Genomic DNA, 24,885 nt, shown 5'->3' with positions numbered 1-24,885 from the left:
ATTAAGTACCCTCATGCCCTTTGCTCTAAAGAATGTAATCCCGTCGATTAGACTGTAAGCCCGTCAAACGGCAGGGACTGTCTCTATCTGTTGCCGACTTGTTCATCCCAAGCGCTTAGCACAGTGCTCTGCACATAGTAAGCGCTCAATAAATACTATTGAATGAATGAATAAAGAATGACTGACAAATGACAGATACAGTGATCATAAATGCCAAGACATTATTGGAGCCTTAAATTAGTTTAAATGAAAAGAATAGCTGAACTATCCAACTTGACGCATCATGGTTAGCAGTATGGCCTAATGGATAGAGGATGGGCCTGAAAGTCAGTTGCCTATGGCATCATTCTGTGCAAGTCACTGCACTTCTTTGTGCTTCAGTTTTCTCAACAGTAAAATGGGGAGCCAATACCTGTTATCCCTCCTACCTAGACTATGAGCCCCATGTGGGACAGGATGGACTGTGTCCATCCTGATTGATTTGTATCGACCCCAGGGTTTAGAATAGTGCTTGACATAGTTACCACTTAACCACCATAGTTACCACTTAAATACCATTACAACAAACAGAATGTCCCAGAGGTTAATACTGTTCAAACTTGATCAGAAATAGCACCTTCAGTCAGGCTCACCAACACCTGTGGTCAGGCATATCAACTCATTCCTGTAGTTTGATCCCTTATGCGATTCTATTTTCAAATGTGGATATTAGTTTTAAAATACTGCACATTATTAATACAGTTCTGGTTTAAATAGTAATCAATGTACTTATTAATTAGAACAAAAGAAAATGAAAATGATAAAGAGTGTTTTATTCACTAATGTCCTGCAGACAGTGCTTAGTGGGTGAATCTTCTGTGGTCCAACATTCGTGTGCTGAAAGGACGAGACAGGGACAGACAGATCCTGAGAGAAAACAGAGATGTAAAGGAAAAAGATACGGAGAGAAGAGAGAGCCCCTGTTCCAAGGTAAAATGCTGGATAATGAGAAGTATAAGCTGAATCCCAAAACTGTAATAATGCATTACCTGTGTAAGCATAGACACTCCTGTGTAGTCGAAGAAGGCTAACCCACTGCAGTCTAATATTAAAGTGCATCCCTCACTGGAGTGTGCTTGTGATGATTCTCCTGTGGGATAAAATAGAGTTTTGAAATTCCAGAGAGCATTTATGAGATGAGAGAAAGAGAAATTATTGTGACATAATGTATAGGGAGATATATGCTTTATGAATCAGAATATCCAAATGGCTCAGCAAAGTGATTCCCCTTCTCCTTGCCCGACACCCCGGAGTAACAATCATCCCGCAACTTCCCCACGTTGTTATAAATGTTGCTACAGGTTGAATTAAGTAATACAGAAACAAGGATTTAACTGTCTCTCTTAAAAATGCTTTTTCTGATAGTTGATGTTTTTTAATTTCGAGCTTATTGTTTTTCCCATTTGATATGTCCTCTTCATCTTTTAGCTTGTGAGTCCCTTGTGATCCCAGAGGTTGGGACTGAAACTCTGTCTATTCATTCTTCCCACTGTTTAGTTCGGTGCTACAGTGCTTGTCACATAGTAAGCCATCTGATGCACATTTTTTATTTATGGATTGATAGGTCAGAAATGTCTGAGCTCAGTCCGGTTTTTACATTTAACAGTGTCACAACCTCCTCAAATGAAAAATACATTTTGCCTCACAAGGGTGAACACATAACACATAAATGAAGACAGATGCTTAATGAGTTGTTTGCCAGTTGACCAATTATTTCTTCAGTTGGCTGTGGTAAAGGAAGTTTAAAATAAGATAGAATGGCATGAAGATGACATTCATAAACAAAATAACTATTGCTTCTATTCTTTCTATAAATATAAGCTCGATTTGCTCATCTCTGTTGCTTGCCTCTCACCTTTGGCATATTGGTTCCACTTCTGGAAGAGTGAGTTGGAATAACATCAAATACACACAAACACACATGTATTTTCTTCATTTCCAAGATGTCACTTCTGAGGCTACAATCCTATCCATGGGTAACGGTGCCAAAATGATCTGTGTGAGACTGACAGAGCATTCTGCACTGTTTTCTCATAATGCCAAAAAATGGCATACTAATAGGTTTGTCCTACATAGTGATGTAGTGGTCCAGGGGTCACTCTGCAAATGACATGCCAGCTGCAGAATGATAGCAGCAAGATAACAGTACTGAGATTGAATCGGTTCAAGGTGTACAATCTAGTCATTCATTCATTCCTTCAATTGTATTTATCGAGCACTGTGGGCAAAGCACTCTACAAAATGCCTGAGAGAGTACACTATCACAATAAGCAAACACATTCCCTGCCCACAGTGAGTAGGTTCATGCATCAGAGATTGCTCAAGGAAAATGTTCCTGGACACTATTAACAAAGGGGAGGAATCGGTACCGTTTACATCAACAGGAGAAGACTTTCCCTTGAGAAGAGATTCCTGAAGGAGCTAACTGTGAGCAGGAAACATGTCTACTTTCATTCAATCATTTAATCGTATTCATTGAGCACTTACCGTGTGCAAAGCACTCCACTAAATGCTTGAAAAGTACAATTCAGCAACAAATAAAGACAATCCCTACGCAACAATGGGTTCACGAGACAAACAACAAAACAAATTATATTGTACTCTCCCAAACACTACAGTGCTCTACACACAGTAATCACTCGAGTGCTCCAGCGCTTAGAACAGTGCTTGGTACATAGTAAGCACTTAAATACCATTAAAATAAATAAATAGATAAATAAATAAGATTGAGTGATCTATTTTGAGAAGAGATGTTCCTACATGCTCTTGCATACTATCAGCAAAAGAAAGGAGGAACTTAGCATGCAGTACTCTTGGATGGATGGGAAAATAAGGAGGAGGAGTTAGGGAAGCATTTGAGAGTTTGGATTTATTTGGCTATAATAAGTGCAAGCCGTGGCTTTAAAGTTGTGCATCTACCAGATGATGCCAGGATGGTGACCCTGGCATGCGAGGCAAAAGAATCTGTCGTTAAGTCATGACCCTCGAGTTTAGTCCCTTCAGTGCTTGGCAGATAGTAAGTGCTTAACAAATACCATCATTATTAATGGTTACCTACTGATACAACCATTTTATCCAAGCGGGTCATTGGTAACATATTGGACTGGACCTTTTTTTTTTATGAGACTGTCTCTCAATAACTTGATCTCTGTTAACACTTTAAGTGTGAAGCAGCGTGGCCTAGTGGGTAGAACATGGGCCTAGAAATCAAAAGGACCCGGCTTCTAATCCCAGCTCTGCCACTTGTCTGCTGTGTGATACTCGGAAAGCCACTTCACTTCTCTGTGCCTCTGTCGCTTCATCTGTAAAATAGGGATTAAGACCGTGAGCCCCATATGGGACATGGACTATGTCCAACGTGATTAACTTGGATCTACCCCAGCACTCAGTACAATTCCTGGCACCTAGTAAACTAATAAGCGCTTAAGAAATACCATTTAAAAATATAGCCTGATTTTGCAAAGACTTTACCAGTAGAAAGCAACCCCTTTCATGATTGCTGTCTACCAAGTTGGTCTGTTTATAGGAGCATTCCTCATCGGCTCATTGTTGTGTCACATTGCTTGGACTTTAAATTATTTATTCTGCCAATATCTAGTGGGGAATGCAGTATAGGTTGTGCAAAGTTCCTGTCGTCCATCCCTACCATATGAATTACAATAATGGTCATATTTGTTAAGCGCTTACTATGTGCCAAGCGTTGTACTGGGCTCTGGGCTAATATAATTAGGTCCCACATGGGGCTCACAGACTAAGTAGAAGGGAGAAGAATTGATTACCCACTTTGCAGATGAGGGAACTGAGACAAGGGAAGTTATGGGATTTGCCCAAGGTCACGTAGTAGGCAAGTGGCAATTCTGGGATTAGAACCTGAGTCCTTTGACTTTCAGGCCCATGCTTTTTCCCCTAGGCTATGCTGTTTCTCTGAATATCTTACCATCAGAACTGCTATCATCAAACTCAAAAGAGTTTGGTCTTAATCACTGGTCTTAATCAGGTCAGAAATGGTCTTAATATTTTTATTGTGCATCTCTTGTTCTCAATGGGAGAAATATCTAGACAACATCCTGCTTTCTAAAAATCTCACAGCACTAACCTATTTTCTTGTGATTCTTAATTCCCATCAAGCTCTCATTCAGTATTTGAAAGAGGAAGATAGAAAGACAAAGATCAATCACCAACTGTGATGTAATTTTTGAAAAACATTCACTGTCTTGATGCAAAAAAAATCTACACAAGGACTCCATGGAATGCCCTCCCTTCTCACATCTGCCAAACTAACTCTCTTCCCCTCTTCAAAGCCCTACTGAGAGCTCACCTCCTTCAGGAGGCCTTCCCAGACTGAGCCCTCCTTTTCCCTCTGCTCCTGCTCCCTTCCCAATTGCTCCTACTCTTTCCCTCTGCTCTAACCCCTTTCCCTCCCCACAGCACTTGTCTATATTTGTACCTATTGATTGCTCTATTTATTTTATTAATGATGTGCATTTATCTATGATTCTATTCATCTATTTTGATGGTAGTGATGCCTGTCTACTTGCTTTGTTTTGTTGTCTGTCTCCCCCTTCTAGACTGTGAGCCCATTGTTGGGTAGGGATTGTCTCTATCTTTTGCTGAATTGTACATTCCAAGCACTTAGTACAGTGTTCTGCACACAGTAAGTGCTCAATAACTACGATTAAATGAATGAATGAATTTCCTAGAAGGTTTAACTGTGTTCTTTTCCTAGTTTGTCTCCATCTGGCTTTTCGCCATGACATTTCCTCCTTCATCCCAGCCATGTGAGAATACATTCCTCTCAGTTCAAAGCCATTTCCTCCATTGTCTTTTCAGTGATGATGATGATGGCATTTGTTAAAGGCTTACTTTGTGCCAAGCACTGTTCTAAGTGCTGGGGGCAAGGTAATCAGGTTGTCCCACAATGGAGCTCACAATCTTAATACCCATTTTACAGATGAGGTAACAGGCACAGAGAAGTTTAGTGACTTGCCCAGTGTCACACAGTTGACAAGTGTGTACCAATGGACAATAATAATAATAATGTTGGTATTTGTTAAGTGCTTACTATGTACAGAGCACTGTTCTAAGCGCTGGGGTAGGTACAGGGTAATCAGGTTGTGCCTCGTGAGACTCACAGTCTTAATCCCCATTTTACAGATGAGGTAACTGAGGCACAGAGCCGTTAAGTGACTTGCCCAGAGTCACACAGCTGACAAGTGTGTACCAATGGACAACATAGCCAATGGAAGTAGTATGGCCTAATGGAAAGAGTACTGGCCTGGGAGTTAGAGGACCTGGGTTCTGATCCCAGGTCCGCCACTTACCTTCTGTGTGAACTTGGGAAAATCATGTAACTTCTCTGTGCCTCAGTTTCCTCATCTAGTAAAATGGGAATTCAATGCCTGATCTTTCATTCATTCATTCAATAGTATTTATTGAATACTTATTGTGCAGAGTACTGTCTAAGCACTTGGGAAGTACAATTCAGGAACAAATAGAGACAATCCCTGCCCACAACAGGCTCATAGTCTAGAAGGGGGAGACAGACTTCAAAACAAGTTAACAAGCATCGGTAGCATCATTATAAGTAGAATTATAGATATGTACACATAATTAAAACAAATAGAATAATAATTATAAATATGTACATGTATATTCCCCTCCTATTTAGACTTTGAACCTCCCGTGGGACAGGAATTATCTCTGACCTGCTTAGCTAGCATTTATTCATTCATTCAATAGTATTTATTGAGCACTTACTATATGCAGAGCATTGTACTAAGTGCTTGGAATGTACAATTCAGCAACAGATAGAGACAATCCTATCCCAGTGATTAGAACAGTGCTTGACACATATTAACTACTTAAGAAATCCCATTATTATTACTACTGATAACCTCCTCAGGGCATTCATTAAACTGTATTTATTGAGCACTTACTTTGTGCAAAGCACCGTACTAAGTGCTTGGAAGAGTACAGTGTAACAATAAACAAACACATTCCCTGACCACAGTGAGCTAAATGATGATCAAACATTTCTATAAATACTTCACTACAAAAACTAGCCTGAACTAAAGGAGAGAGAAAAAGAGAAAATCTAAATTAAAAGGAATCACATTCACATATCCATCACAATCCCTGGAAAATGAGCACCTATGTGAATTTTCCAATTTCAAGAAGTGAAATTAGATTTTATTTAGAAATTTAAAATATCAGGTAGAGTAGAATGATTAACTAAAATGGCATTTTTGTGTCTCAAGAAAGAAATGTTCACCTTTAAAAATAAACTATTTGGTGATGGGTTGGGTTTATCAAGTTCAATCTCTAAGTTATACATAGTTGTCCTTTAGGGTTTGAAGATGATGTTAGTGATTGTGAAATTTTGTCCATGTTTATGAATGTGGCTGCTGACTTTGATGCATGACTGATATCCCTTCTACACAAACTCGCATAAAGATTGTTGCACTGCTGGAGCTTTTACTATGGACACTCTCTTGCACTGTTTATTTCTGCCTTTTAGTTTTGGAATCTTCTTGAAGACTCCAACCTAAGAGACCTCCTGCATCTAATTACAATGTGCCAGATTGAAGTATCTTCAGCAGAGTTTCTCAGCTGTCCACTGCTCTACCATACTGTTTGGGGTTTTTGACCCATTGTGTCTTTTAAAATGTTTCTTTTGATGTTTACAGTTTCCCCATTTCCGCTTACCATCCAACAGTTACTTGGGTACCTTTTAAGTTCATGTTGACTGTAGTACAAAACTCAAACCCATTATATTGTACTGAACCAATCTGGAGTTACCAAGGGAAGAAATTTTAAAGACACCTTTCTTAGCTCCTTCCTCATTTGGTGTGATAACTTTTTTTCTGTAAGAAGCTACTCAGATAATCAGAGCGTTGCAAAAATTCTGCTGTTTATTCAATGCCTGAACAGCCATGGCCCAGGGTTACCTAGTTGTATGAGAATTTTCTTTAGGATAGGGTCAGGAAAAGCCCACCATTAATAGGACACTGGCTTTATTTGTATTTCAGTGATTTGTATTTCAATCAGTGGTGATGGGTTGTCCTGCTCATCTGAACTTTTTCTCTCTCAGTTTTCTCATGGCCAACAGCACACCTTTTGATATGAGAAATAAAAAAAAAAGCTCTCCTTCTGTCCCTCCGTCATTCTCTCTTTAGATGGGGCTTAATGCCCTTCAGTCTCATTGAATGCCAGAAGAGCCAATCCTCACATCTGAAGAAGCAGCATAACTATGTTTCCACTGGGAAGAGGTGTGGTAAGTGCTGCCAAATCATCTCTCCCCTTTGCCAAAAGCCTTCCGCAGCCCTATGCCCACCCAACTCGGTCATCTTCTTTTTGAAGATAGGTGGGACTGTAACCACACCAAAAATCTGGAGGCCATCCATCCTATATGTCTAGTAATCTGAAGAGTTGAAATTTTCTTTCCCCTGTTAATTTCATGACATGCCAATCTGCACCTTTTCCTCAGCCCATTCTCCCTGCTGGGAAAGAGGTTCACACTGAAATGTACTTTCACGTTTTTGAACATATACAAACCAGCTGAAAACTGGGAGTCATTTGCCCAAGAAAGACCAGCGTGGCACATTGCAAGGAAGGAAGGAGCTGTTCTTTAGGAATGAAAGCTTCAAATGAATTGTGAGACAAAAGGACAAAATTGAGAACAGTACCAGATGCTGCGAACAACAGGTACGTCAGCATAATTAAAGATGGATTTTCTCTGACACAGTCTGGCTGGACTGTGGGTCCCACGATCAATCAGTCAACCAGTGGTGTTCACTGTTTACTGTATGCGCAGCACTGTTCTAAGCACTTGGGACAGTGCAGTATAACAGAGTTGGTAGACCTGTTCCCTGCCCACAACAAGCTCACGCTCTAGAGTAGGAGATAGGTCCTGCTTTGACGCTTTCAGTCACACCCACACTTATCACTGAATTTCTGTGTCAGTGGCATCTTCCCTGAGTATGAGGGACAGATTTCTGTAAGTACACATGCATACAAAGCCAATGTATACACTCTCAATGCATAGGTTCCATATCGTCACAACAATCCCATAATAAAACCATATCGTCATAATAGTCCCACAATAATAGGCCAGATATTATTAATGTTCTCATTAAATAGGTAGGAGAGTTGAGGAGCAAATGTTTGACAGACCTAGGAATCCTGTACTCTTATATCAGGTGGCTTTCCACTAGACTAGCTCCCTTCTTCTTGAAAGTGGGTATCATTTTACCTGAAATGGAGTGAATATCATACTGAAAACCTAGGAAACCTAAGTGAATAACATAATTGTCCCTAAGTTGACAATATGAATAAATATCAGTTATAACTGTAGGTCCCAATTCAACTTGCACTCTCCTCTCTAAAAAAAATAAAAATGGGAGTTTAAGGACAAAAGTGTGAATAAACTTTCATTACAAGTACTAAAGAGTGCAAAAATTCAACCTGGCATATTTTATGAACAAAACAGTGAAACAAATGAGTACTAAAAATAAAGCAGAATCTTTCTATTGCTGGGGATGTAATCAGACAACAGCATTTCCAATGTGTCTTCCAAGTGGCTAACTTACCATTACAGCTGCCATTAGAAACCAAATTGAGCAGTGTGTTCTGTTCACACTGAAATGAAACAGAAAGAAAATTATACAGAAATATGCATAAACTTTACATCCTGAAATACAAGTTTCTCCACTTTCTGATCTAGAAGTAAATACTTAGTGCTCTTTGGGCAATAGTTTGGCTATGCAGTGATTAGAAATCATAATCTGTATCATATTAACAGGAAGCTTTTCAATAGAATATTGGTAAATATTACCCTGTATCTCCCCCAGCGCTTAGAACAGTGCTCTGCACATAGTAAGCGCTTAACAAATACCAACATTATTATTATTATTATTATTATTATGTCCCGGATAACCCAAACTGTCCATAGGTTAGTCTTTTAAAGTGATCTTTAACCTAAGAAAAAGTAGTTTCATCAGATTCGACTTTGAGGTGGAATCCATGCTACTAATATCAATGATGGTTATGCGCTTAGTGTCTGTCAAGCACTGTTCTAAATGTTGGGGTAGATACAAGGTAATCAGCTTGGACACAGTCCCCGTCCCAAACGGGGCTCACCGTCTTCATTCCCATTTCATAGATGAGGTAACTGAGGCACAGAGAAGTGAATTGACTTGCCCAAGGTCACACAGCAGACAAGTGGCAGAGCTGGGATTAGAACCCACGTCCTTCTGACTCCCAGGACCAGGTTCTCTCCACTAGGCCACATAACAGTTTTAGTGGCTAAATTAGCCTGAGGTGGAATGTCTGAAATTTTCCAGGGAACCCATCTTGCCTTCCAAGGGTTATGGATGTTGAGACTCTGCTCACAAAAAAAGCTACTACAATACATTTTCTTCCCAAAGGGGCTAACGAGCACAGTCAGTTCTCTGTCTCTAATGCATATTTTCTAGAGTGACAACAAGCTAAGCAGCACAAGGAACCAGAAGGACTGGAAAAGTCTGAACTATCATTATTTCAGCATGGCCTAGTGGAAAAAGCATGGGCTTGAGGATAGGAGGACCTGGGTTCTAATCCCACTCTTGACACTCTGCCCCTCACCTGCTGGATAAACTTGAGCAAAAAGATTTTTTTTTTCCCCTCAGTGGTATTTATTGAGAACTTACTGCCTTCAGAGCACTGTTCTAAGCCGTTGGGACAGTATATCACGATATGAGTTCCTAGAGGTGATCCCTGCTTACAACAAGTTTATAATCTAGAGGGAGAGACAGACGTTAATATAAATAAATAATTTATAATATATAATCCATAGGGATGTACATATGCATTGTGCCTTGATTTCTCCATGCCTCAGTTTCCTCATTAATAAAATGCATATTCAATACTTGTTCTCCCTTCTTCCCTCTTAAAGTGTGAATGCATCCCCAAATCTTATCAGTCCCATATTCACAACATTGCTAAAATCCACCCTTCCCTTTCCATCTAAACTTCCCCCATGTTAATACAATCACTCATCCTATTCCACCTGGATTACTGCATCAGCCTCCTTGCTGACCTCCCAGACTCCTGTCTCTCTTCACTCCAGTTCACACTTCACTCTGCTGCCCAGATCATTTTTCAATAAAAACATTCAGGACATGTCACCCTACTCCCCCCAAAACACCAGTGATTGCCCATCCACCTCTGCATCAAAGAAAATCTCCTCACACTGGGATTTAAAGCACTCTATCACCTTGCCTCCTCCTACCTCACCTCGCTACTCTCCTACTACAACCCAGCCTGCACACTTCACTCCTCTAATACTAATCTTCTCACTGTGCCTCGATCTCACCTAACCCACTACCTACCCCAGCCTACATCCTGCCTCTGGCCTCTCTCCTCAATCCAGCAGACAATTACTCTCCCCCTTCAAAGCCTTATTGAAGGCACATCTCTTCTTTGAGACGTTCCCAGACTAAACCCCTCCTTTCCTCTTCTCCCACTCCCATCTGTGTCATCCTGACTTGCTCTCTTGGTTCTTCCTCCCTCCCAGCCTCACAGCAGTTATGTACATGTCTGTAATTTTTTTATTTGTATTGATGTCTGTCTCCCCACCTCTAGATTATAAACTTGCTGTGGGCAGCTAATGTGTCTGTTCATTGTTGCATTGTACTCTACCAAGCTCTTAGTAGAGTGCTCTACACACAGTAACCGCTCCATAAGTGACTGAATGAATGGGGGACACCAACTTTATGATATGATTGTATTGTATTTATCCCAGAGCACAGTATAGTGTTTGGCACATTCCAAGCCCTTAACAAATACCACAATGATTGATTAATTTACTATATAGCTTGGATGCCAAACAAAAATGCTGACATCCAGGTTCCTGGGGCTGGTTTAAGACAGGATTACCGCCAATTCATTTTTTGAGACAGGCTCAATCATGGCAGGCAATTAGCATGAAGCTTGCCGTGGGCAGTCTTGAGGCAAAAAAAAACAGAATTCTCTTCTGTATTATATTTCTAAAGTATTAGTTCAACATGACAAGCTGAGTCTACACGAGAGAAGCATTTTCCAAAAATACTGTATTATTTGGCCCAAAATCCTTCTTCCTACTTAGTCTTGTTTGTGTGCAGGGAACTAGAGAGAGAGAGAGCACATTCATGATAAGGAAAAGTGAGACTTTTTCCTAGCTTGGGAGACTCTCTTCAGTTCTTCAGAACTCATGACTTTCAATCAAACTTTTAAATAAAGCTTTCCTAGTAGGAACCAGGCCCTATATGAAGAAAACCGTACAAATAACCCTCCTACAGGTCCCAGTTTACATAAATTTATTTATGGTACTTGTTAAGTGCTTACTTTGTCCCATTCCTTAAGCTACTAAGTGCAGGGATAGATTCAAAATAATCAGGTTGGACAAAGTCACTGTCCCATATGGAGCAGCGTGACGTGGTGGATAGAGCCAGGGCTTCAGAATCAGAAGGTCATGGGTTCTAATCCAAGCTCTGCCCCTTTCTGCTGTGTGATCTTGGGGAAGACACTTCACTTCTCTGCGCCTCAGTTACCTCATCTGTAAAATGGGGATTGAGACTGTGAGCCCCATATAGGACAGGGATTGCGTCCAACTTGATTTGCTTGTATCCACTGTAGTGCTTAGTACAGTGTCTGGTGCACATACTGAGTGCTACCCAAATACCAGAATTATTATTATATGGGGCTCACAGTCTATGAAGGAGGGAGAACAGGCATTGAATTCCCCTCTGACAAATGTGGAAACTGAGACCTAAGGCCACACAGCAGACAAGTGGTGGAGCCAGCATTAGAACCTAGGTCCTCTGAGTCCCAGGCCTGTGATTTTCAATTAGGTCACATCGCTACCTAAATTTTATTTCTTCCCAAAATGTATGTTTGTGATTGTGTCCACATATACTTAAAGTGAACTGGATATACCAAAATAAACAATTCAGTCTTTTTTTCTTCTAGGATTTTTAGTGTCTGAATATGAATACAGCAAAAGGAGACTCATTAAGAATAAGTTAAAATTAATACAAACCTTTTAATCATTTCAGATTATGGCACTTCAGTCCTATTCCATGTGACAGAATCATGAAAGTAGCAACACAGATATATTCGAAAATGCAGAATACAATTTTAGGCAAATGACGGTGTCATTTCTATCTATGTAGTTCAATTTTCTAAGACTCTCATTGATGAAACAGCTCTACCCAATCTGACTCTCTATTCATGCAAATAACATATCTTACCTTATTAATATCATCAAGTGGCTGGGAGGTTGTGTTATCTTTCTGGATTATTTTAATTAGATCAGCATGAAATTTACTGGCATTCAGGAAAATGAGTGGATTGTTAACTGTGATTATTTTCACCTGCTGCAAAGATTCCTTTAGGGAAGAAACAAAGATTCAGAATTTCTTAGTGAGGTACTTTAGAAGATAAATTATTTCTTCCTATAGTCAGTCCAAAAAATAGACAATATTATTTTTTTCAAAATATTAATAATTTTTAGTTATGTTCATAATCCTTTAGATGATAATTTTTTTAGCCATTCCTTGAGTGTTGACGAGGAGGTTCAATCACACCTCTCTGCAAAACACTGAATATATGAGATGTTAACTCCATAGAAAAGGCAAATCCTCCATTACTAAGTAGATTAGAAAGCATAAACAGTGTCATAATTACTGAGTATTACTTTGGATTCATAGTGATAAACTAATGGTAAGCATTTAGACATAGAGAAAACCTTCAAGACCCTTCTGGAATGAAAAGCATTCCTCTGGAAGATATGAACAACAGTTAAAGATAATCAAAGAAAATGTCCGTGTATACCCTGAACAGTAAATAACAATTTCCTGTACATTCTCCATTTCAATAATGGCAAAATGCTCTTCAAGCTTTATTCAGTCCACCACCAACCCAGCAGAACTGTACCCTTGCATTGTTTAGGGTTCAATAATGCTTCTTGTTAGTTTCATTTTTCTTCCTGTAGGAAAAACTGGAGCAGCATCCCAGCCCCTCTGCAATTGGAGAGGTGAGAAACCCTCAATAAATGTCAGTAGTCAACAAGTAGGAGGAACCAGAAAACAAACTTCTAATTTTTATAAAGGTAATTATATAGAAGTCTTTAAAGAGTTGCTGCTGCCATGAAACATTTCACAATCCCTCAGCTCTACTTTCCAAAGCCAACATTTCTGAAGAAACTTACTTACATACCATAAATGCTCAAGAAAAAATGCTCGAGATAAATTTCATGTTAAAGAAAGCAATGATTCTGGAACTTTTTGAAGATAAAGGCATGAATCAAAACTTTATCAGAAGGTGGCCCCTCACATGTTAAGGTTGGAAATTGGTTATAGAAAATAAAAAAATCCATTCTAACCTGATTTCAGTTAGTGAGATTGAATGCCATTTTTTATCATCAGGATTATTAGGAATAGAGGATTAATGTAGGGAAGATTGAAGACTGGGAAACACAAGAACGTATACCTTCAATGTTGATGGGAGTTGAAGATTGCATGCCTGCCAGTTCACATTTGAATTTGACTTGTTTTCATTTGACTTTTTGGATGATTATCATAAGAAATATTGAACTCGATGCTAGGAAAGAGCTGAATCTCTTCAGCAAAAAGAGAAAAAGCGACTGGCAATATATTGATTTGTTTATTTGGAGAAAAATCCGCCATTACTCTGGGTGGGACTTAAATGACTCATTATGACAAAAATCAATTCCATCCAGCAAGTTTCCTTTCTTCACTCAGGTGGAGGGTGGAATTGAGACTAATGATGTTTGGAGAGGAAAAAAAAATATTTGATCTCTCCTCCTTCCTTCAAATCCTCTCAGGATGTCTCTCACACATTTGCTCACTGGGAAAAGCTTGAGGCAGCCAGGACTCATGGAATAGTGATTCACGAGCTCTCAATTAAGAGTGCTCCAATCCTAAGGTTCCCTAAATTTTGGACAGGTAGTTGTGTAGGCTCTGGGGCCATCAATCTGAGCTGGTTTCTAACATGGAATTAATTTACAATGACTACAGAAAGCAAATGTCATACTAGCATTGTTAAGCAAACCTGTAGAGGTTCAGAGCTCAAATCTAACCCTAAACAAGAGGAGACTTTCATGCTAATTCAAAGCTTCTGAACCTGCTTGGGGGAGTAATTTCAGGGGTAAACTTGGTGTGGCTACCAAGGTCAAAGGACCCAAACCAGTAGATGTAGGGGTCCTGGCCCCATATGATCTGGAGGTGTTTTTAGTTATCTACTGGACTGCTAGTTGACCATTATGACTTTTCAGAGTTTGGAGGTCTGGAAGAAAGAGGCACAGAGTTGACAGGATTAAACATCAAATCTTCCCCTCTTTCTTCTTCCAGCTGAGGCTAGCCAAAAATCTCTCATTCATTGATTCAATAGTATTTATTGAGCGCTAACTATGTGTAGAGCACTGTACTAAGTGCTTGGAGTGTACAATTTGGCAACAGATAGAGACAATGTCTGCCCAATAACGGGCTCACAGTCTAAACGGGAGAGACAGACAGCAAAGCAAAACGGAACAAAAAGCAGGCAGTCTAGTGCAGACATCATCAAGATAAATAGAAACACAGAGATATACACATCTTTAACAAAATAAATAGGGTAATAAATAATATATACAAATATGCACAGTGCTGAGAGGAGGGGAAGGGCAGAGGGTGGGAGGGGGGAATGGGGAGGGGAGGAGGAGCAGAGGGAAAGGGGGGGGGCTCAGTCTGGGAAGGCCTCCTGGAGGAGATGAGCTCTCAGAAGAGCTTTGAAGAGGGGAAGAGCGTTAGTTTGGCGGACGTGAGGAAGGAGGGCATTCCAGGACAGCGGTAGGATGTGGGCCAGGGGTCGACGGCGGGACAGGCGTGAACGGGGGATGGTGAGGAAGTGAGCGGCAGAGGAGTGGAGTGTACGGGGTGGACAGTAGAAAGAGAGAAGGGAGGTGAGGTAGGAGGGGGCAAGGGGATGGCGAGCCTTGTAGCCTAGAGTGAGAAGTTTTTGTTTCGTGCGGAGGTTGATAGGTAACCATTGGAGGCTTTTGAGGAGGGGAGTGGCATGCCCAGAGCATTTCTATAGGAAGATGAACCGGGCAGCGGAAAGAAGAAGAGATTAGAGCGGGGAGAGACAGGAGGAAGAAAGATCAGAGAGGAGGCTGACACAATAATCCATTCAAGATATTATGAGAGCTTTACCAGCACGGTAGCAGTTTGGATGGAGAGGAAAGGGCGAATCTTGAAGATATTGTGAAGGTGAGACCGGCAGGTATTGGTGACAGATTGGATGTGTGGGATGAATAAAAGAGCAGATTTTGTACCAGAGTCCAGAATTAAGTTGTTTCACCCACTGAGCCAGCCAGCAGAGCAGCCACTTCCATAAGTGCCAGATTTTTCAAAAGGATTCTGGCTATTTCCAACTTTCAGTCTATTTCTAAATCACCTGAGAATGATGCCCCTGATGGGAAACCTGTTCTTGACATTTCTGAAGGGAACCATGGAATTGGATAGGCAAGTGAACATTAAAGATACTGAAGGAAAAAAATGTTAACCAAACTTCCCAAAAAGGTTAGGGTCAGGACCCATTTGAGAAAGTGATCTATTTACAAATGTGCATTTTTACTCCTCTTTTGAAGTTCGTTTACTCTTCCCTAAGAACATTAAGTTAATAATAATAATGTTGGTATCTGTTAAGCGCTTACTATGTGCAGAGCACTGTTCTAAGCGCTGGGGTAAACACAGGGGAATCAGGTTGTCCCACGTGGGGCTCACAGTCTTAATCCCCATTTTACAGATGATGGAACTGAGGCACAGAGAAGTTAAGTGACTTGCCCACAGTCACACAGCTGACAAGTGGCAGAGCTGGGATTCGAACTCATGAGCCCTGACTCCAAAGCCCGTGCTCTTTCCACTGCGCCACGCTGCTTCTCAATTAAGTTGAAAATTTAAAGTACATAATCAATCAGCGGTATAGCAGAGCAGCCAACTGTGCCTCATGTCAGTAAACCAATAATATCCCAAGTGCTTAGTAAAGTGCTCTAAACACAGTAAGCCCTCAAAAAATACCACTGATTGATTGATTACAGTCTTTGGATTCCAGAGTTTCTGATAATTGCATCTCGTGGTTCAGTGGAAAGAGCACAGGCTTGGGAGTCAGAGGTCACAGGTTCGAATCCCGGCTGTGCCACTTGTCAGCTGTGTGACTGTGGGCAAGTCACTTAACTTCTCTGTGCCTCAGTTACCTCATCTGTAAAATGGGGATGAAGACTGTGAGCTCCACGTGGGACAACCTGATGACCCTGTATCTACCCCAGCACTTAGAACAATGCTCTGCACATAGTAAGCGCTTAACAATAATACCAACATTATTATTATTATCTCAAGTGCATCTCCTAAAGAGCCTCCTTTTCCTTTCCAATCCACTTTAATTCTGATCACTTTACTTACCTATTTAAACTAATACTCCATGGAATTTTGCGGTACCAATATAATCCTGACAACAATTGTCCCCAGTATAGTAGATAGAGCACAGGACTGGAAGTCAGAAGGTCATGGGTTCAAATCCTAGCTCTGCCACTTGTCTGCTGTGGGACCTTGGACAAGTCACTCACTTCTCCGGGCCTGTTACCTCATCTGTAAATTTGGGATTGAGACTGTGAGCCCCACATGAGACAGGGGCTGTGTCCAACCCTTTTTGTTTGCATCTCCTCCAGTGCTTAATACAGTGCCTGGCACATAGTAAGCGCTTAACAAATACCATAATTATTATTACTCGTCTTTTCCATAATGAAACCTGTTTCAAAGATTGGCAATCAATGAACTCAAGGTCTCTTCCTCCCCTGAATTCCCCCATAGACCCCAGGCCTATTTAATCAATATATTTCTTATTTGGAAGTTACAATCATTATACTTATGCCTGATCTAGATACACAAATGACACTTCATAAAAAATCAAGAGTGGGGAAAATTATTATTTTTTAACTTGATCATTCGTCAGCTGTTGTATTTAGGGAACCTCCTTTAAACTCCTGGCACATGCAAATCCAACTAAATTGTGTAAAGAGAAAAGGGTAAACTTACAGAATCAGTTTCAGTTTTCACTTTATATTCCATTTCTTTCATACTTCTCAAATTCAAGGTCTTTGCTCTGAAAAGAAGGCAGAAAAAACAATGAAGTAGACAATTTTCTTATTGTTCAGAGAGATGAAGTATTTAAAGAATAAAGAACATCTTAAATTTATCAGACCTTTAAACCGTTGAAACTTTAAATTATATTTTCCACCAATAACAAATTCATTAATCTACCTGTTTATTTGTGGCAGCTCAAATAATCTTTTACCTGTTCATTTACTAATTCTATTCTGAAAGCAGGATTTTTTTCCCTCTTTCATACATGCTTTTTCTTTCTTAGAGAAGCAGCGTGGCTCAGTGGAAAGAGCCCGGGCTTGGGAATCAGAGGTCAAGGGTTCAAATACCGGCTCTGCCACTTGTCAGCTGTGTGACTGTGGGCAAGTCACTTCACTTCTCTGGGCCTCAGTGACCTCATCTGGAAAATGGGGATTAACCGTGAGCCTCATGTGGGAAAACCTGATTACCCTGTATCTACTCCAGTGCTTAGAACAGTGCTCTGCACATAGTAAATGCTTAACAAATGCCAACTATTATTCTTTCATACAGTCGATTAGACTATAAGTCCATCAATGGGCAGGGATTTTCTTTACCTGTTGCCGAATTGTACATTCCAAGTGCTTAGTATAGTGCTCTGCACACAGTAAGTTCTCAATAAATACTATTGAATATGCTAATTATGAAAAAGTAGGATGATCTATCAGTGATGGGCTTGTTCATTCATTCATTCATTCGATCAAATTTATTGAGCACTTACTGTGTGCAGAGCACTGTACTAAGTGCTTAGAAATTCACTGTTAGTCTTTAATACTCAAAAATATGAGTATTAATTGAATGTGTTCTATCTTTTATGGACACTGATATTTATAAAATGGTAACCTTACATTATAATAACAATTATAATATTTGTATTTGCCAAACACCGCAGTAAGCTCTGAGATAGATACAAGATAATCAGATCCCACTTGAGGTTCATGGTCTAAGTAGAAGGGAGAATACGTGCGGAATCCCCATTTTGGAGATGAGAGAATTAAGGCACAGAGAAGTTAAATGACTTGCCCAAGGTCACAGAGCAGACAAGTGGAGGAGTTGGAATTAGAACCCAGGTCCTCTGACTCTCAGGTCCTTGCTCTTTCCACTAAGCCACTGTGCCTCTGATTCTCATTATCATGATTAAGACTAGGATTGGATTGAAGGTAAAAGACCCTTTATTTGTGAGGGGCTCCACCTAAATTTTAGCACATATTCAACTATTCAAAAGTGAGTCCTTGACAGATTCATCCTTTTTTTCTTCACGGACTGGCCTGGTCCAATCTGCCACCAGATGCTAAACAATAGCCAATCTGCCTTCCAACTGTTAAGGAGACAGCTTGAGTAATAACCTTCAAGGAGCTGACAAGGAACTGTCCCAGATTATTGTGATTTGGGGAATCGGGACCATCTTTCCTGGGTCCCTTAAAATAATCTTAATCAATTGGTAGTATTTATTGAGTTCTCAATGTGTAAATCACTGCACTAAGCACTTGGGAGAATACAATAAAACAGAATAATAATAATAATGATAATCATGACATTTCTGAAGAGCTTACTAAGTGCCAAAGATTTTACTGTGCACTTGGGTAGATGTAAGATAGTCAGGTCCACATGGGGCTCCAAGTCTATGTGGGAAGAAGAACAGATAATGAATCCCCATTTTGCAGATGAAGAAACTGAGGTGCAGAGAAGTTAAGTGACTTGCCCAGGGTCACAAAAGGCATAGTGCTTAGAGCTTGGGCCTGTGAGTCAGAAGGTGATGTGTTCTAGTCCCGGTTCTGCCAGCTGTCTACTTTGTGACCTTGGGCAAGTCATGTCACTTCCCTGGGCCTCAGTTATCTCATCTGTAAAATGGAGACTGAGACTGTGAGCCCCACTTAGGTCAGGGGCTGTGTCCAACTCGATTTGCTTGTATCCATTCCAGGGCTTAGTACAGTGCTTGGCACATAGTAAGTGCTTAAGAAATACCATTATTATTACTATTATAGGTGTGTGGCAGGTTGGAATTAGAACTCATGTCCTCTGACTCGCTGGCCCATGCTCTTTCCACTAGACCACACTGCTTCTACACCTCAATGAAAAGGAGGCGAGCAAATGAGGTGAATCAAGGGAGGAAGGGACGTTGAAGGGTTGACACTGGAAGATTGGACCTGCAAATCAGCGCTGTTAGGGAAAAGGTGAAAAGGAAGGCATTCAGAGAGATGTACACTGGGTTAACGGCATAGACAGTAGTGGAGAAGAATAGTTACAGGAATAATGGAACAGTGGATGTAAGGGGGATTTTAGGGGGAGGTGGGTCAGAGTAGACGATCTGAAGGGCTTCTAGCATGGCCAGTTTCTATTAAAACAATCCTATATCATCCTTTTATTCGGGTCCACAGCGAGGGAGAGAATCAGGATCACTTTGGGTTCTTATCAGAGAGTATATGAACTTGGGCTTTCCAGGAATCCGGAGCGACCTCAAAGAATGGTGTTGATTGACACCTAGAAAGTAAAGGGGATGAACATAACACTTCAAGCTGTTCATGTCCCCAGATGAGTAGACAACACTCCTAAGCACTCTAGACTGTAAGTTTGTTAGGGGCAGGAAATGTGTTTACAAACCCTGTTCTACTATACTCCCCCAAGCACTTAGTATAATTCTTTACCCAGTAAGTGCTCAACACATATGATTGACTGATTGATTGATAAACAGTACAGAAGAATAGGTGAGAGAAAGTAAGGGTCATGATTTATTTTGGGAAGAAACATGGCTTAGTGGAAAGAGCATAGGCCTGGGAGTCAGAGGACCGGAGTTATGCTCCCCACTTTGCCATATATCTGCTTTGTAACCTTGGGCAAGTCATTTAACTCTTCTGTGCCTCAGTTCCCTCCTCTGCAAAATGGAGATTCAGTACCTGCTCTCCCTCCTATTTAGACTGTGAGCACCATGGGGGATCTATCTTGGATCAACCCCGGCATACGGTATAGTGCTTGGCACACAGTAAGCACTTAACAAATACCACAGTTATTGATTATTATTGTTACCCCAAAACTCTTACCTTGGGAAGCGGGCGATCATTATAACTATAGTGCAGCCTACTCCAAATAGCAGTCCTACATTAGCAGCAAAACATATTGTAAAGATATATGTACTGACCCAGATGCTCTGGAAGAAAAACAACATGCAAAATTATCAGTTTCTTCTTCTTCCCCTCAGAACATCAACCTCTGTGAGTACCATGATCCTAATTGTGCTTTTCATGCTAGAAAATATAAGGTCCTGGAGAAGAGGCCAATCCTTCAAACGAACCTTTCCCAGATTTATCTCTTTGCCCAGATTTTCAAGTCACCGGTGATGAGTTTATATATGGCAATATCAATGGTATTTATTTACCATTGTGTAGATCGTTGTACTAAGCACTCGGGAGACCACAATACAACAGAGTTGGTAGACATGTTCCCTGCCTCCGATGAGCTTGCAGTTTAGGGGGACCTTAGAGACACGTCCGGGGAACCTGTGGCTCATAAGCCAAGTGTGATCTTCATCAAGGGCATCCATCCATGGACTCAACATTGTGAGGCCAGGCCATTAGGTTTGACTACACGCCAACTTGCTGTGGAGGAACCTGGACAAAAAGTAACTGAGCCATCCTTTCGTGTCCAAGACAGAAAGGGGCTGAGGGGGAAGCCAAGATGGCGACTCAGTGTCTCGCTGAAAGGCAGCGTAAGCTCAAGTGGCTCTGCCCTCCATCTCGCCCTCCTTGTCCACCACTCTCCTGCTGTAACAAAGCAGGAGCACTGTGATGGGCCAGCCAAGGTAGGCAGAGCAGGATACCCCTCACCTATCACGTGTTCCCCCATGCTGGGTGCCACCCAGACTGATGGTGGCTAGAGCAGGGAAGTGAAGCCTAGAAAAGCATCATGGTCTAGTGGTTAGAGCACAGGCCTGGAAGTCAGAAGGACCTGGGTTCTAATCCCAGCTCCACCATATAACTGCTATACGGGACCTCAGGCAAGTCACTTCCACTTCTCTGTGCCTCAGTTACCTCATCTGTTAAAAGGGATCAAGACGGTGGCCCCACGTGGGATATGTCACGTGGGGTTGGCCATAAAATGCAAGGACCTTTGTGCAGCTACTTTATTTTATGGTATTTGTTAAGCACTTACTATATTCCAGGTCTGTTCTAAGCTCTGGAGTAGACACAAGTTTATCAGCTTGGACACAGTCCCTGTTCCAAATGGGGCGTACATTTTTAATCCCCATTTTATAGACGAGGTGACAGAGGCATCAAGAAGTCAGTTGACTTGCCCAAGGTCACACGGCAGGCAAGTGGGAAGCTGGGATTAGAAACTAGGTCCTTTTGACTTCCAGGCTCATCCTTTAGCCACCAGATCACATTGCTTCTCAGTGCTCAAAGGTTTGAGCAACTGCTCCAAGGTTTGATTTCATTCATTCATTCAATCGCATTTAGTGAGCACTTACTGTGTATAGAGGACTATACTAAGCGCTTGGAAGAGTACAATACAACAACAAATAGACACATTCCCTGCCCAGTCTATTTCCTGGCCCAGCAGTTACAATTTGGAGACCTGGGGGAGAGTCATGTAGGAGATTGTGAAGTTTCTTTCGCTGCAGGGCTCTAGAGATAACAGTCAGAGAATGGTGGATTGTATTAAGCGCTTTACTATGAGCCAAGTACTGGGCTAAGTGCTAGGGTAGATAATAGAAATAATAATGATAATAATGGTATTTCTTAAGGGCTGATTAAGTGTCAAGCACTATTCTAAGCACTGGAATAGATGGATACAGGCTAATTGAGTTGGACATAGTCCCTGTCCCACATGGGGCTCACACCCTTAATCCCCCTTTTATAGATGAGGGGACTGAGACACAGAGAAGTGAAGTATCTTGCCCAGGTGAGGTGGATAGAGCACGGGCCTGGGAATCAGAAGGTCATGGGTTCTAATGCCGGCTCCGCCGCTTGTCTGCTGTGTGACCTAGGGCAAGTCGCTTCACTTCTCTGGGCCTCAGTTACCTCATCTGTAAAATGGGGATTGAGACTGTGAGCCCCCCATGGGACAGGGACTGTGTTCTATCCAATTTGCTTGTATCTACCCCAGTGCTTAATACATTGCCTTGCGCATAGTAGGTGCTTAACAAGTACCATTATTATTATTGTTATTAGACACAGCCCCAGACAGGGGTCACTATCTAAAAGGGGAGGGAGAACAGATATTTCATCTCCATTTCACAGCGAGGAAATTGAGGCACTGAGAAGTTAAGTGAATTGCCTTAGTTCACATAGCTGGCAATGGTGGGGCTGCGATGAGAACCCAGGTCTCCCAACTCTTAGCTCTGTGTTATTTCTATTAGGCTACACTGCTTTTGCAGTGAAGACTGAGAGTTGCTTGTCTCACTCAGGTAGTCTGGGGCAGTTCTACTCAGAAGCAGGGGGTGAGATGAGAGGGCCCGGGCATTCCTTTAACTTTGCTTCTAAGCACCCAGTCTTAGGAGTCATTTCCTTTTACTCATTTCCAAACAAAGGTTGCTGACACATGATTTATTGGGACCACAGTGTATTCCCCACCTGTCTCCAACATAAGCACCCTGGCCATGATAACCAAGATAATGTAGCCAGGAGATAGATCATGGAGCATCTTCTGTTCTCACCTCAGAGGATAATTACTCCCCCAAACTATGAACCCCAACATTGGCCCGGTAACCCAGACCTGTCCCAGCTCACAGTCCTCCACTCTAACCCCAAATGCAAGTTTGACAACTAAACCCTCTTTTTTCTCCCCATCATACCTGTGACTAAATTCTTCAACAAACTTTTATTTATTTTTTAAGGAAATATATATATGCTATATGCTAAGCACTGTACTAAACACTGTGGTTCATACAAGATAATCAGTTTTGACACAGTCTCTGACTCACATGGGGCTCACCATCTAAGTATAAGGGAACAAAAATCTCAACTTAGTAGAGCACCTACGAACTTTGCTCCCTTGTCATGTTCAGAGCCCCATAGCAAGTAGGGTAACAAACCCAGGAAAATAATTTCAGGTGAAGAGAATCCCAAATCATATTTCTCCAATCAATCAATCAATCAATCAATTATGAGTGCTTACTGTGTGCAGATAACTGTACTAAGTGCTTGGGAGAGTACATAATACGTAAGTGGTAGACATGTTCCACGTCCACATAGAGCTTACACTCTAGAGGGCGAGACAGACATTAGTATTAATTACAGATAATAATAATAATAATAATGGTATTTGTTAAGCCTTTACTATGTGCCGAGCACTGCTCTAAGCACTGGGATAGATACAAGGTAATCAGATTGTTCCATGTGGGGCTCAGAGTCTTAATCCCCATTTTACAAATGAGCTAACTGAGGCCCAGGGAAGTGAAGTGATTCACCCAAGGTCACACAGCAGACAAGTGCGGAGTCGGAATTAGTACCCACATCCTCTGACTCCCAAGCCCGTGCTCTTGTCACTAGGCCACAGAAATGTTGCGGTGCTGAGGGTGGGGTGAATAAAGGATCCAAATCTAAGTGCAAAGGCAATGCAGAATAATAATAATGTTGGTATTTGTTAAGCGCTTACTATGTGCCGAGCACTGTTCTAAGCACTGGGGTAGATAGAGGGTCATCAGATTGTCCCACGTGAGGCTCACAGTTAATCGTCATTTTACAGGTGAGGTAACTGAGGCACAGAGAAGTTAAGTGACTTGCTCATGGTCACACAGTTGACAGGTGGTAGAGCCAGGATTCGAACCCATGACCTCTGGCTCCCAAGCCCAGGCTCTTTCCACTGAGCCACGAGAGGTAGTAGGGGAAATAAGGGTTTACTTGGAGAAGGCCTCTTGGAGGAGATGAAATTTTAATAAGGTTTTGAAGGCAGGGAGAATGATCATCTGCTAGATATGAAGTGGGAGGAAGATCTAGGCCAGAGGCAGGACATATATATAATACTACTTTGATATCACATTCCTACAGTATAAATTCACAAAATAGGTGCCTAGAGTACGTGGAGTGCCTTCCAGTTGGGTTCAGGTTGAAGCCATTTTATGCAGGAGGTAGCTTCTGGATATTTAAATAAATAATAAATAATGCTTATGGTATTTGTTAAGCACTTACCGTGTGCCAAGCACTGTTCTAAGCACTGGGGTAGATACAAGGTAATCAGGTGTTCCCCCATGGGGCTCTCAGTTTTCATCACCATTTTATAGATGAGGAAACTGAGGCACACAGAAGTTAAGTGACTTGCCCGAGATCACACAGCCGGCAAGTGGGGGAGCGGGGATTAGAACACACATCCTCTGACTCCCAAGCCCGTGCTCTTTCCACTAAGCCAACACTGCTTCCCAGCAGTGTTAGCTTCACTGTGACGTAGTAGAAAGAACACAAGTTTATAACTAGAGGACATGGGTTCTAATTCCACCTCTGCCACTTGCTTTCTGTGTTACATCTGACAAGTCATTTAACTTCTCTGTGCCTCAGTTTCCTCATCTGTAAATAAAATGTGGATTCTATACCCGTTCCTCCTTCCTCTTTGAATGTGAACCCTCTGGGGACAAGGACCTGATTACTTCATATCTACCCCAGAGCTAAAGTCAATGCTTGGCACACAGTAAACATTTAACATATATTAATAATATTCATATAAT

General features: G+C 41.3%; 1 protein-coding gene across 2 annotated transcripts in view; it reads right to left on the bottom strand.

Annotated features, from left to right (window-relative positions):
- Nucleotides 1-24,885, bottom strand: part of SLC26A7 (solute carrier family 26 member 7) — a 156,588-nt gene that overhangs the window by 17,059 nt on the left and 114,644 nt on the right. The window contains exons 11-16 of one of the 2 annotated variants that reach the window (XR_003759059.1): nt 20,270-20,376; nt 17,148-17,214; nt 12,306-12,443; nt 9,726-9,814; nt 8,628-8,676; nt 1,100-1,129 (exon numbers count right to left, since the gene is read on the bottom strand). Coding sequence is in view for 1 of the 2 variants with exons in the window: in XM_029064214.2 (XP_028920047.1) it covers nt 1,029-1,129; nt 8,628-8,676; nt 12,306-12,443; nt 17,148-17,214; nt 20,270-20,376 (462 nt within the window). In the remaining variant the exon portion in view is untranslated. Of the gene's footprint in view, nt 1-1,028; nt 1,130-8,627; nt 8,677-9,725; nt 9,815-12,305; nt 12,444-17,147; nt 17,215-20,269; nt 20,377-24,885 lie in introns of those variants that run through there. The other variant, XM_029064214.2, reaches the window with a different exon arrangement.

The sequence above is a fragment of the Ornithorhynchus anatinus genome, chromosome 4 (genome assembly GCF_004115215.2).
Source record: "Ornithorhynchus anatinus isolate Pmale09 chromosome 4, mOrnAna1.pri.v4, whole genome shotgun sequence".
In the NCBI taxonomy this organism is placed as follows: domain Eukaryota; kingdom Metazoa; phylum Chordata; class Mammalia; order Monotremata; family Ornithorhynchidae; genus Ornithorhynchus; species Ornithorhynchus anatinus.
This window is presented reverse-complemented; position numbering and strand designations above follow the sequence as displayed.